This window comes from Poecile atricapillus, chromosome W, assembly GCF_030490865.1.
Source record: "Poecile atricapillus isolate bPoeAtr1 chromosome W, bPoeAtr1.hap1, whole genome shotgun sequence".
Lineage (NCBI taxonomy): Eukaryota > Metazoa > Chordata > Aves > Passeriformes > Paridae > Poecile > Poecile atricapillus.
The window spans coordinates 7,059,263-7,071,924 of NC_081288.1; the positions used below are offsets into that span (position 1 = coordinate 7,059,263).

Consider the following 12,662-nt stretch of genomic DNA (forward strand, 5'->3'; position numbering starts at 1 on the left):
GCAGCACAGTTGAGATTTAGTGCTGTGCAGATCGCAGCACACAGGGACATTTCTTGCTCATAATTGTACCTTAAACACAATTTAATGTGCTCCACTTGAATGTTACAAGCAACAGTGTATCAGCCTGGTCCCTGTTTTTAAAAATGCAAGCGAGACAAAGCCACACTTTAACATCCTGGCCTGTATCAGCAACACTGTGACCAGTAGGACCAAGACAGTGATTGTCCCCCTGAACTTGGCACACACCTTGAATCCTGGGAACACTTTTGAGTTCCCCACTACAATAAAGACATTGAGGTGATGGAGTGTGTCCAGAGAAGGGCAACAGAGCTGGGGGTGGTTTTGGAGCACAAGTCTGAGGAGCAGCTGAGGGAGCTCTGGGGGGGGGGGGGCTCAGCCCAGAGAAAAGGAGACCTTAGAGTGGTGTTTCAGTACTGAAAGGGGGCTTGTTAGAAAGATAGAGAGGGACTTTTTACTAAAGCCTGTAGGGACAGGACGAGAGGCAACAGTTTTGAACTAAGAGAACGTTAGATTTATATTAGATATTAAGAAAAACAGTTTTACATTGAGGTTGGATTACAATGAGGCTCTGTAACAGGTTGCCCAAAGAAGCTGTGGATGCTCTATCCCTGGAAGTGTTCAAGACCAGTTTGGACGGGGTTTTGGCCAACCTCATCTTGTGCAAGATGCTCCTGCCCATGGCAGGGGTTGGAGCTTTAAAGGTCCCTTCTAACCTAAACCATTCTGTGACCGAGATGCTCTTCCAGCACCCCGCAGAGGGGATGGCTTGCGCTGGCTCCTGTCACATCGCCGATGCAGGATGTGCACCAGGCTTCAGCCAATCTGGGCTGCCACTGAAATGTGAAGGAAGCTCTCACTGGGAATTTTTACCAGCAGTGTCTCCATAGTGCTCCTTGTATAAAGCCAAAAAGGTGTGGTGAGCTGCTGCTTCACTTTGCTTCACTGGCTCCTTGGAACTGATGGAAGATTACCAGGAACGTGTTTTCACAGGAAGTATTTTTTAAGGCTAAACATTTGATGAGGGTGTGATCATGAATTACCAAGAATGTATCTTTGCAGCTACTCCAACCTATGAGTATGTCCTTCCTGTGTGTTGTTTCCATAGAAGCAGAGCTTAACCTTTTAAGTGCAGATTATAAAGGCACCTAATTCAATTAAAATCAGACTTCAAGCATATCAGTACTTAATACTCAAGAGTTATTACGTGATTGGATATAGATGTTGTTGTGATTGGCAAGGCAGTGTGGTTTCTGGCTGAGCCAGCTGGAAAAACAGTATCATGGTGGTAGCTTTCAGGGTTTTCCTATGTGTAGTCCACTGGTGGTATAGTAATTCCTCCAAAATACGGGAACCCAGCATAGAACACATGAACACACATGCAATTAAAGTTATTTATTGTAGGTTTTTTTTTCTGAACTGACAAAGAGGATTTCCCAGAGATCGGTAACACGACACAATGTTATACACCATTTCACAACTAGTCCCTTGTCGCTTTATTAAGAACATAGTAATTTAAAAATATCTAAATATTTACATATTAATAAAACATATATACAGAAGATTGAGACATTTTTACCTAAATATGGAATGATTTTTTTTTCTTCTCTCTAATAAACCCTATAAAAAGATTTCTGAAGAAAGTCTGAACAGTAGTCACAGTAAGTAAACACAAATGCAATCTTCCAAATTTACAAAACGTTGATTTCATTGCTGAAGGGTTACAACACAACGGACTGGTGCCCCCTGCCCAATGCAGGCAACTCCAAGCCATGAAGGAAGGAAAGACTCAAAATTTAAGGTTCGCAGTGCACATTCAATCTATTCCACAGTTTCAGAGAGAACATGGTCATTCCTAGAAGTCCATGGAAAGCGGGCGGGGAACAGCTGGGAGCCTGTTTTCTCAGGTGCCAAGAGAACAAACTGTTCATGTTGGCTTCAGTGTTATTTGTGGGTATTCTGTGACACCCGAGAAACAGGTTTTAGGATTGTTAAAAAAAGGTTGAATATTTTGAAAACCATCCCACTCTGTAATAGCACTTCTGTTGAGACGCTCACAGGCCAAATAGTTTCCAAAAAAAAAAAAAAGTACCTAAGATACACAGAGGGAAAGGAAACATGATGGCAAAGGCTCTAGCAAGCTCTTCCTCGAATTGCAGGAAACGTGCTCAAACTGCCTGGTGATCAACAGGTGTTGCAGGTAAGACCTTCCAGATTTCTTTGCAACATTTCTAAAGTGAATTTAGTGCTGATGAAAGGTGCAGAAATGAAGGTTCGCAGGGAGGGCCGCACATGGTTTTACCTTAGTCCTGACCCAAAATGACCAACCCTTTCAGTGTCTAAGAGGGTAGTGCAATTTCTTGATCGATTCACTTGTCTTAACTGCTGAGATATCAATACAGTGCCAGCTGAAAGGTGACTTGTTTTTTTTTAAATAGGTGAGTATTGTTGCCAAGGACAGTGGCTGCAAAATCACAGTGAGCAGACCCTCTTCTCAGAAAACAGAAAATTAATACATTTTGAAATTGATGTGGTAGAGCAAACTGGGGGCAACACTGAGGGGAAAATGACCACCTCCAGCAACCTGCACTATAAAGATGCTCAAGAGCCATCCCACTAGGACCACGTAGGGGAAATTGTTTGAGGAACAGCTTCTCCTTGCTGTAACTAGGAACGTGGGCACTGCTGGGAGAAATCCTGCTTTATTTCCTCCTAAACCCAGTAAGGCCTTCTTAATCAGAGCTGTGTGTGGCTGGTCATTGGTACCGCAGCAGCCAGGAAAGGAAAGTGGGTCTGCAGAAGCAAAGAGCTTCACCAAGTCAGATGCTCATTAAGCCCCCAGGGTTCATGGTGGAGAGAGAGGCCACCCTGGTCCCTGGGGACAGGAAGAGTCACAATTTCTGCGTGGTTTAAGATCAAACACTGCTGGCAAGCATACAAACGTGGAAAAATACAATCATGGAGGAGAAATACAGGCAAGAGAATGACCTCAGAGTGGATACCCCGCTAATTCAGTAATACATTGGATGGGGAGGGAAATCATCCTTAATTAAGATGAAGAACAGTGAAGCAATCTGGTGGTTTCATTACTTGAGGTTACATGGAAAATGCATCAAAAAAATATAGACTTGTAAGAAAAACTGTATGGATGCCCATGTCTTGTGGTACACTGAAGTTCTCGTGCTGAGCTTGCAGGAACATTACTCAAAGGAGAGGATGTTTCTATCTGCTAAGAACACTGATGCAGGATGTGAAATTCAAACTGAAAAATCTGGGTTTGCATCTATCAGATGGTCTGTTGTGGTGTCGAAAAGGTTACCTGAAGGGAGAAAGAATTTGAAGGAATCAGTTAAAAAAATGTAAGATTTTAAGATACCAGTAATTTGCAACAAAAAATTTAGTATTTTAGAATGATGGAAATTATGTATTTGAGTTTTAACTTTAATTAGTGATGGGGTTGAACTGTGAGTGTGCATACAGGCAGTGCTGCTGAATTCCATTTAGAGTACAGCTCAATTGACTAAAGCAAATTAAATAGATTTTTTGAATACAAAATCTGCCAGACAAGTTTTTCACACAACATACAGTGCAGCCCACTTCAGATGTAAAGCGCTCCATTAGTCTTCAGCACAAACTGCACTGCAATGCTCACCCCTTTGAAGTTTCAGTTCTGAAGAAGTGCAAAAAAAGCACCCCATGAATTTTAAACCTTGAGTATATACTTTGGGATCTTATTTGGTAAAAACCCCCACCAGTCCACAGCAGTCTAAGTGCACATAGGAGAAAAAAAAAATTATATATATATATATATATACATACACCTATGAAAGGTGCGCTGTATGATTATATCCCATCTTTTTTAAAGCACTTTAAGAATGTGCTTTTTCTAAACAGAACAATGAAAAGATGGACAGAAGAATTACAACGAGAGTGCTAAGAACACAGGGCAAAGAGAAGACAGACATCAATCAGCCTGAGAGGCAAATACACCCCAATGAAAAGGGAAGATTCATACAATCACGCATTGAAAAGATAAAGATTTATATTACAATAAAGGATTTATATTTAAGGTTTTGGAAAAGGTTTTTCTTTTTTTTTTTTCCCCAAGTTTCATTTTCTTGATATTGTATTTCGAGTGAAAAGGAGACAACCTATATAGAATTGGATTGTTGCTGTTTTCTTATCATCCATTTCTTTACCAAGAGATTGCTCTCATCTTTTCACAAAGCTGTATCACCCCCAGACCTGAGGATTGGGATGTTAGTGTTTCAGCTTCCGTTAGGGATATCAAAATTCTTTCTCATCTTGAAATTAACCCCAGTGTGGAGAAACTACACAAATTCTCAGCATGGCTGTGGTCCAAAGCAGGAGTAAGGAGTGCTACCTCATGGTCCTATACCTGCCTACATCTTTCCAATCAAATTTACAAGATGAGGATTCAAGAAAAGGGTATTGCAGCTGGCTTACAGCTTGTTTGTTCTCACATGCAGAACTTATGGGTTATGCCTTCCTTTTGTTTTACTTTTAAAGCACAAAATCCCAACGTTTTGCATAAATTGTACACTGAAATAAGATGAGCGTTTTCACAATACCAACTTGCACAGAAAGACTCTAAAAGCTGCCACATCCTCATCCTGATAAAGATCTATCTCACACCCTCCAGGTATCCTGTATCACCAAGAAACTAATCAGCCTTTCCACTGAGCCCACGATAATTACCCCTGGAGCTGTCTGATCTGTCTGAGCTCAGGTCTGGACACAGCCTGCAGCTTTAGGTAGGTGCAAAAGCTGGAACTCTCCAAGACCTGAGCTTTGATAACATTTGTTGGGGACAATTCTTCTAGTATTTTCTTGAGATTTATCTGCCAATGAACCAAAGTTCCCAGCAAGTTTAACTGCCACAGTTCTTCCAATTTACTTTAAACACCCTTCAATCAACAGCCTTTAAAGCCAAGGCCCTCTTAGTGTAGAGGGTGATATTACCACAGGAGCATCATTTCTGCTCAGGAGTGCTAAAATATAATTGGGGGAAAATGTCTTCCTTAGCTTTATGAGGATGTACCAGCTTCATTTTTTTTTAACCAGACTTTTGAGTTCCAAAAGAGATTTCTGAAAACAAAGCACCCCCTGCTTTCCTCAAATCCCAGGACTTTGCTACTTTGTGGGCACAAAGGGAGCTGGTTCAGACCTGTCTGTGGGCACTGGCACCAATTAACTGCACTCGGACCCTGGTCCTGCTGGCACCAAAGAAGAGACACCTTCAAATGCAACTGCAGCTGACCTGGCCTTCCCTCTGGAAGCAGCTCTCTTCCCACCAATGATGGTGAGAGTTGAGAGCAACCACACCTCTGAATGAGGTGTCAGCCAGAGGCTATAATCCAAAATTGTACAGACTGAGACATTTCAGCATCACTAGTCCACATATGCCCAGATCTCGTTCATAATGTCATCAGTGTCAGAGGCAGGACTGACATAGCTGGAAAGGCAAATTAAAGGCATTCAAGTTTTTTGGCACCAATGCTTATCACTGATTCAAATAATTCTCCCTGGGCGCTTTTACTTCACAGTTTGTTCAGTTATTGAAGATCAAGAGAGCAACAGATTCACTGATAGCTCCCACACCCCATCTTTTCTTCCCATCCAGTCTTCTGCAAGATCCCTTCAAGCAACACAATTCACTCTGGTTTTATTGTACCAAAGCAGCAGGTTAATCACTGATCACAGAATTACACGATCATTTAGGTTGGAAAAGATACTTAAGATCCTGCACTGCTAAATCCACCACTTCTCTGAACAGCCTGTCCCAGTGCTTGACAATACTTTTGGGGAAGAAATTTTTCCTAATACCTGAGGCCACGATTTATCTGATATTAGCTGTCATCTGCAACCAAGGCCCATCGCATGAGGCACTGCACAAACACACAGTCAGAGAGACTTTTCCCCAAAGATTTTTCCAGCTAAACAGAGAAGACAGCTGAATAAATTGCATGCAGACTCTCTTTAAAGAACCTGTCAAACACCCCTTTGTAAAACCAGCTATACTAAAACAGGAAAAGACCCCTGTAAAAATAATATTCCACCTCTTTTTCTACATTCCTTGATAGAAAGCATCTATATTTTGGCTCTGTCTCGTAATTACTGTCATTATATTGTCTGTGTATCACTTTAAATAATCTGCTTCCAACAACAGTATGATATTACACAGATATGTCCTATAAAGAGGCACTGGCACACATAATAATGGGTGTGAGTCAAATTCTTGGCTCACAGCCTGTGAGCATCACCTCCACCCCATGCAAACTGCAGTGTGGTTTATTTAGGCATCCTTCCACAGGTAGTGTGGAGCAGTACACATCACACACAAGCACTTGAGCTCAAAAGCTGCATGCATGGATGCTCAAAGGTGTACAAGCATAGACTGCAAGGGTGATCTGCAGTGGAGTGGAAAGGGAATCGCCTTCTCTACCACAACCATCTCAGCACGTTCATTTCCATCCCTGATGTACAACCCAAGTAGCGACTACAGAAACCGCTCCAAGAAACGTACAGCAAACTAAATTCTGCTCCTTAATGCGATTACCGGAGCAATGAAAAGATAACACCACATCACATTAACAACCTTTATTAGGGTCCTCTTGCAGCGGAATTGCTTCCCTCCCTGATAAAAGAAACCGACAGGATGTCGCTTGGAAGGGACCTTTCAATGCAGAGCTTCCTGCATCTTTCATCACAGCCGTACCCAGAAATATTATTCAGCGTCTGGCCAGGAAAGTAGGACGGCAGCTCCCAGGCAGCGCGTGCTCCCAGCCCCTCCTGGGTCTATGCCAGAACCAGACTATAGCTGCTTGTCCTCCCAACTGCTCCGCTGGTCCTATTCCTTAGTAACTGCACGTGCTCCGACAGCGCTCCACGGCTGGCAGCTGCTGCTCCAGCACACAGCAGCGGGGTGTGAAAGCTCCTTCTCCAGCCCTTACGCAAGAGAGATTAGGGAGTCCTGGCACAGGAGACAGATGCTGGGATGGTCACCAGTAGTCTCCCGTCCTCCCCACAGCTGTCAGGTACCGTGTGATGTGCTCAGAAACCCAGTACCAGCCCTGTCCTGCTCTTCCAGCAATGGATTCCATTGCTGATCTCCAACTACCCTTTGTTGTTAAGTGAAGTAACACAAAACCGCACTATAATCAATGACCTTATTTGTGTGTCTAAGATCCTCTCTCCTTTGGGGATAAGAAGCAGCATCTCAGTCACGTTATAGACTATGAAATGCAGGGAAATGACCATCTCCTCAGACTCTGACCTCACTGGATTTTCAGAGGATGGCAGCTCAGCTCCTATCATCATGGCACCTACTGAAGAACCAACTCTTAATGTGAGGGTGCTTCAAATTTCTTTCTCAGTCTGGTGAGACTGATGATTTCAACACCAAATTTAACAGTGTGGAAAAATGTTATTTCCCAGTCTACTCAGCTGCACAGCCAAGCTGCTGTACAGCAATTGTCAAGCTTTAAAGGCAGGGTGGCTGCACTTCAAGAAAAAGTAAACTAACACTTAACTAGCATGTAAATATGTCTGGAATCCTTCTGTGAGTCCAAGATATTATGGCTAATACCTCCAACAACTCAACAGACGTGACACTACAAATTATTGTGTTTGTCCCTACCAATAACTCTGCTAAGAGATAAAAAATACTCCCAAAAATATCAGGGATGAGCACAAGTCCCTATCTGGCATAAGAAGTGTAACTTACGGGCCTTATTAGCTTAGCTGCTCCCATAGACCTTGAGGTTTTATGAATATGAAATTGAGGGGAAAATTGTAAGATTCTGATGCATTTGTTTTTTAACACAGACCATTCAAAACTTTAGATGGCAGAGTCCTGTGTGCAATTACCCAGCTGTACACGGCAAGTCAGAATTATTGAAAAGTGCTTCTGTGCCATAAATAAACAAAAACACATATGGGAGACTGATAAAAATTTTAATGCATTTTACCTGTTTGTAGTAGAGAAATGTCCGGCTTCTCATCACAGTCAGTTGCCTCTGCTGATTACAAATATAAACAAGAAATCTCATTACTTTTACTGAATATGGGAATGCGATTAAAAAGCTACAGACTGTGAAGTGATTTTGCATTTTCTATCTACTTTCCTCAGCTGCAATTTGCAAGTACTCAGTTAAAAACTCACTGCTTGGAGGAAAAGTTCATATAATAAAAATGCAAACTTGGAAGAGGGAGTTGGGTATTAAGAAGCAATTGTGCCAGCAATGGGATGGAGTAACACTTGCTCTTTTTAAGGTTTCAAGATATCTGTATGATAAAAGGAGTTGTGATCATTTGGTAAACTCACAAGCAAAGTCCCCAGTGGTCCGTAGAGAAAGAGCCTTGCAGGCTAGAACTCCACCCTCTGACAGTCATCCGATGCCTGCAGGGAAAGGAACACTCCCTCTCCTGCACCCAAATTTCCCATGACCACAGGCAAACTCATTTTGGAGGGACAGATTTACTAGGGCAAAGCGTATTCAAAGATGCAGGAGGGTGCCTGGTGTACTTAAAAAAGCATGTGACCACATTGGCAATTAACGTGTATATACACACACGTGCTTTCAACCCACATCTTATGCAAAAGCATTTGACTTAATTTGGCCCACGGTGAAGGGAGGCTAAAAGCCTAATTTGTTCATTTTGTGTTTGCCAGAGGCCAAGGGAATGCACAGACATAGCTGGTCTCACTCAGCAGATGTGCAGGGACTTGTTAGGCTGCAGTACCTGGGACGGGCATGTGAACCCTGAGTAAGTCAAAGGTGTGTAACAGGAAATACATGTCTAACCTACACAAGCCCTACTCAAAATCCTATTACCTTTGTATTTTGGCACTGCAGCATGAGATTTAAAGCCTTTGAAGCACAATGAGATTTTTGAGGGCACTTCAGCAAATGAGGTGTGGTCATTCAAGACAAGCCCATTATCACTGAATCACAGAATAGTCTGGGTTGGAAGGGACCTTATATCAGCAGGGAAAGAGCTTCAACTAGATCAGGTTGCCCAGAGCTCTGACCTTGAATAATTCCAGGGATGCGGCATCCAGCACCTCTGAGCAGCCTGTGCCAGTGTTTCACCACCCTCATTGTAAAAAATTCTTCCTTATATCGAATCTAAATCAACTGTGTTGTAGTTTAAAATGATCACCCCTTGTCCTACAAACTACATTGTACAAGGTCAGTATGGTGGATATGCTCACATCTATTCACTGCATAATATCCGCACAGATCAAAACCAAGGCTGCAGATGCACTAAGTTCACCTCCCATTTGAAACTAAGCTAACTGTCCCAATCATCTTTTTCATGGCTCTGCACCCGAGGATGTTGAGTTGCCCTCATGATGATAATGTCTAATCCAGCTCCTAATCCATCCCTGGACCAAGAGACTGCTGTCTCTCTCACATGCCTGGATGCCAGGTTAGTTTTTAGCTATATGCTCTCAGTTCTACAAAATTAACTGAACCAAAGAAAACATAAACAAACTAAAACCCTAGTATCAGGCAGCTTTCCTCCCACAAAAGGTTTAAATGCAGAGCCCTGATAAATTCATGGCACAGCACTGCAAGTGACTCAGTGCCTGGAATTGATACCTTTTTCTGCTTCCTGTGAGAAGGTGGCATCCTGAGCAGAAACAAATTCAGTGCCTGGTGCAGCTCACTGTGAAAAGCTTGAATTTTGGAAGGGACACCTAGGGTGGTTTGAATCTGGACCAGACTGTCAGTGCTGGAAGGCCTGGGTGTGCAAGGGTAGAGACAGCATGGTGCAATGAAAAGCTGAGACCCAGCCAATGGGATATACACAGCTGAAAAAATCATAAATGTCACTCTGAGGCCAACTTCTAGCAGTGCTGTGAAGAGCTACCTGCACCAGGTGGTTCTGTGGCACAGCAACTCAGCATTCAAGGGACAAAGCTGCATCTGACCCTTTGGGTAGAAGGGACCCAAGCTATGAAAATGGGGGAAGCCAAGTCTGAGTGCTGGCAATGGACTGGAGAGATTTCCCTCTATGAATATCAGGGGTGGTGTCAATGGGCTGCCCACTGTAGTGACAACTTTTCTAGAAATCTCTGCAGCAATTCCTGAAGTAACTCCAGAGATGTGGTCATCTTTCTGCCTAACTGCTCTTCTTACACCAGAGGAAGGCAATAATACAGAAAGAAACAAATGGAAATGAGGAACTTTCAGAAGATAAGGACTTGAGTCTTCACCTCGGCAGAACCAGAAATTGCCTGGCCATTTTAATCTGGCAGAAGACTGATAGATGAAGTTCAGCTCTCCACCAATTGTTTCAGCCTCATTCCTCATGCCAGCACAAAGGTTTATACAGTCACAAAAGATCAGATCCAGTTAAAAACTGACAACATGGCCACAGGAATGCCTGTGCCGGCACCAGAAAGGGAGTGGGAGTGAGTGCAGCAGATGCCCAGAGAGCTACTCACTCTTCTCAGCAGCTGCCAGGATTTGTTTTATGAGACTGGATGTGTTTCATAGCAGCTCCAGGTGAAGTACAACACAGAGAAATGGCAAACATCTCGACCTCCTAACATGGATATAAACCACCAGTCTCTTACATGTCATTCCAAGAAGGAAGGAAGGTTTGCTTTTGACAACCACACCCACAGCTTTATTTGACTGCCAGCCAAACCTTACTGTCTTGAGCCAGCTTGCAAGACAAGGCAAGCAGGAAGAGAGCCCACTGTGGGAACTCAGAGCCTCTTCTCTATCCTTTGCTTAGAGTGCAGCAGTTCTTGCAAAATAACTGGTAGTCATTTCCTCAGATTCCCCCCAAAATTGTGTAGCTTCTGAGGTACATGTCTGTCTGTTAAGTGTACACTTGCTGCTTTCGTCCTTGGACAGAAGTACACACGTGCTCAGGGCTGGGAAGTTGAATACAGCAGCTACTATTTAATTATTGCTGTTTTTTATCTAAAACACTGGCCACAAACACACTGTCCACATTCTGGACTTCATCCTACATCCTTCCTGGCCCTGTATGTATTGCTAAGCAAAAATCAAACCAATCTCTTGCAGTATGTAGATATTGTGTCAAAAGCACAAACCAGGGAATCAAAAAGCGGAAGAAAAACAGAAAGAAGAAAAAAACCTCATGCAAAACAATGGAAGCAGTAATTTGAACAAGGACATGGGAGAAAAGAAAAACTGATTTTTTCCTTCTTCCCCACTATTTTACACTGCAACTAAGTAATGTTAATTTTAAACAACAATTCAAGGATGAAGCATCATTGCACACAATTTATTTAAATTAATCTTGCCTGAACATTTTCAGCATATTTTCCAAAACTGCTGTATTTTCCTTTAAGGAGTTAGGCAATCCAAAGGTTCCTGCATTCTGGGTTACACACAAAGTAATCACTTGGTATGAACAGCTCCTAGCCCATGTACTGAGGCAGTGTTAGAACAGAATCATAGGATATCCCGAGTTGGAAGGGACCCATAAGGATCATCCAAGTCCAACGCCTGGCCCTGCACAGGACAGCCCCAGGAATCCCACCATGTTATAATTTATGTATTATTGTTATTCTATATTACCTCCACAGCATCAGCTTTCCCATGGACAGCTGCTATGGAATAATGGCTCATGGGCTCTTCAAAACATAAAAAGGGAGGAAGAACTTACTGTGGGAGATGTGTGAACCCTGACCTGCTGCTTATTAATGGATGGAGAGTTTAGTAATCAAAAGGCTTGAATGCAGTGCCTGCACAGAGGTGACAGGAACAGCCAGTCAGCTCCCTCTGATTTTACCCGTTTTAAGATCTCTGTGATAATGGCTGACTGTCTCCCTCTGTGCTGCCACTGGCAAGGCCACCAGACACCTGCTCATGTTCTCTTTTGCAGGGTGAAGAGACCACGCTGGGGCAAGCCCAGCACCGTAAATTACGAGGCAATTTGCATTGTAATTCATGCTGCTTTAAGAGGGGAAACCTATGCACATGCATTTCCTTTGAGTTCTTCCCTTCCAGGGCAACTTTGCATCCCATCCCGTCCACCAAATTGGTTCAGCTTCTCTTCTGGAAGAAGACAGACCTGGCATCATGAAGCTGTGCTCCACTATGCTGTGCTGTTGGCATGATATGGGCAATAGTCAAGGCTGAAGAATATTATCATACGCTTTAATTTTAATTATAACATCTGTTTGTAACATTAACCTCGCAGTCTCTTCTCCCCTTTGTGACAGCTAACTTGTGAAATTTTGAAAAGACTGAACAAGGCAAATAAAAATTTAATGGCAGCGGCAGCTTTATTCTCACATCTAACAAATAAAAAAACCCTACCCAAGTCTCAGATCTCAGGCAATAATCTAAAAGAACTAGAAAAAGCTGAAGAAAAATAAATAAATTAAAAAATAGAATATTTCCAGCTATGAAAAATATTGTCATTGATTCAGAACGTAAATGAATTTTTATTTGGCTTAGGATAACAACCTTTCAGAATCTACATGGGGGAACGATTTTCTAGAAAGCAGAATTTTAAAGTGTCTTTTTTGATTAGCTTTTGAAATAAGGAGCTTTTTCAGTCCCTAATTCTAGGACATGAGCCAAACTTGATAAACAAGGTTGAAGCTGGGCAGCATCTATGATCTAGTG

At 42.6% G+C, this 12,662-nt stretch overlaps 1 protein-coding gene across 3 annotated transcripts in view; it reads right to left on the reverse strand.

Moving 5' to 3' along the window:
* Positions 1–1,404: 1,404 nt before the first annotated feature.
* LOC131592050 (BEN domain-containing protein 7-like) overlaps positions 1,405–12,662 on the reverse strand; it is a 47,948-nt gene continuing 36,690 nt past the window's right edge. For 2 of the 3 annotated variants that reach the window (XM_058863303.1, XM_058863300.1), the window contains 2 exons: positions 8,010–8,060; positions 1,405–3,337 (listed from right to left, as the gene is read on the reverse strand). In XM_058863303.1, coding sequence (XP_058719286.1) covers positions 3,276–3,337; positions 8,010–8,060 — 113 coding nt within the window. In that variant the 3' untranslated portion in view covers positions 1,405–3,275. The remainder of the gene's footprint in view (positions 3,338–8,009; positions 8,061–12,662) is intronic. The other variant, XM_058863302.1, reaches the window with a different exon arrangement.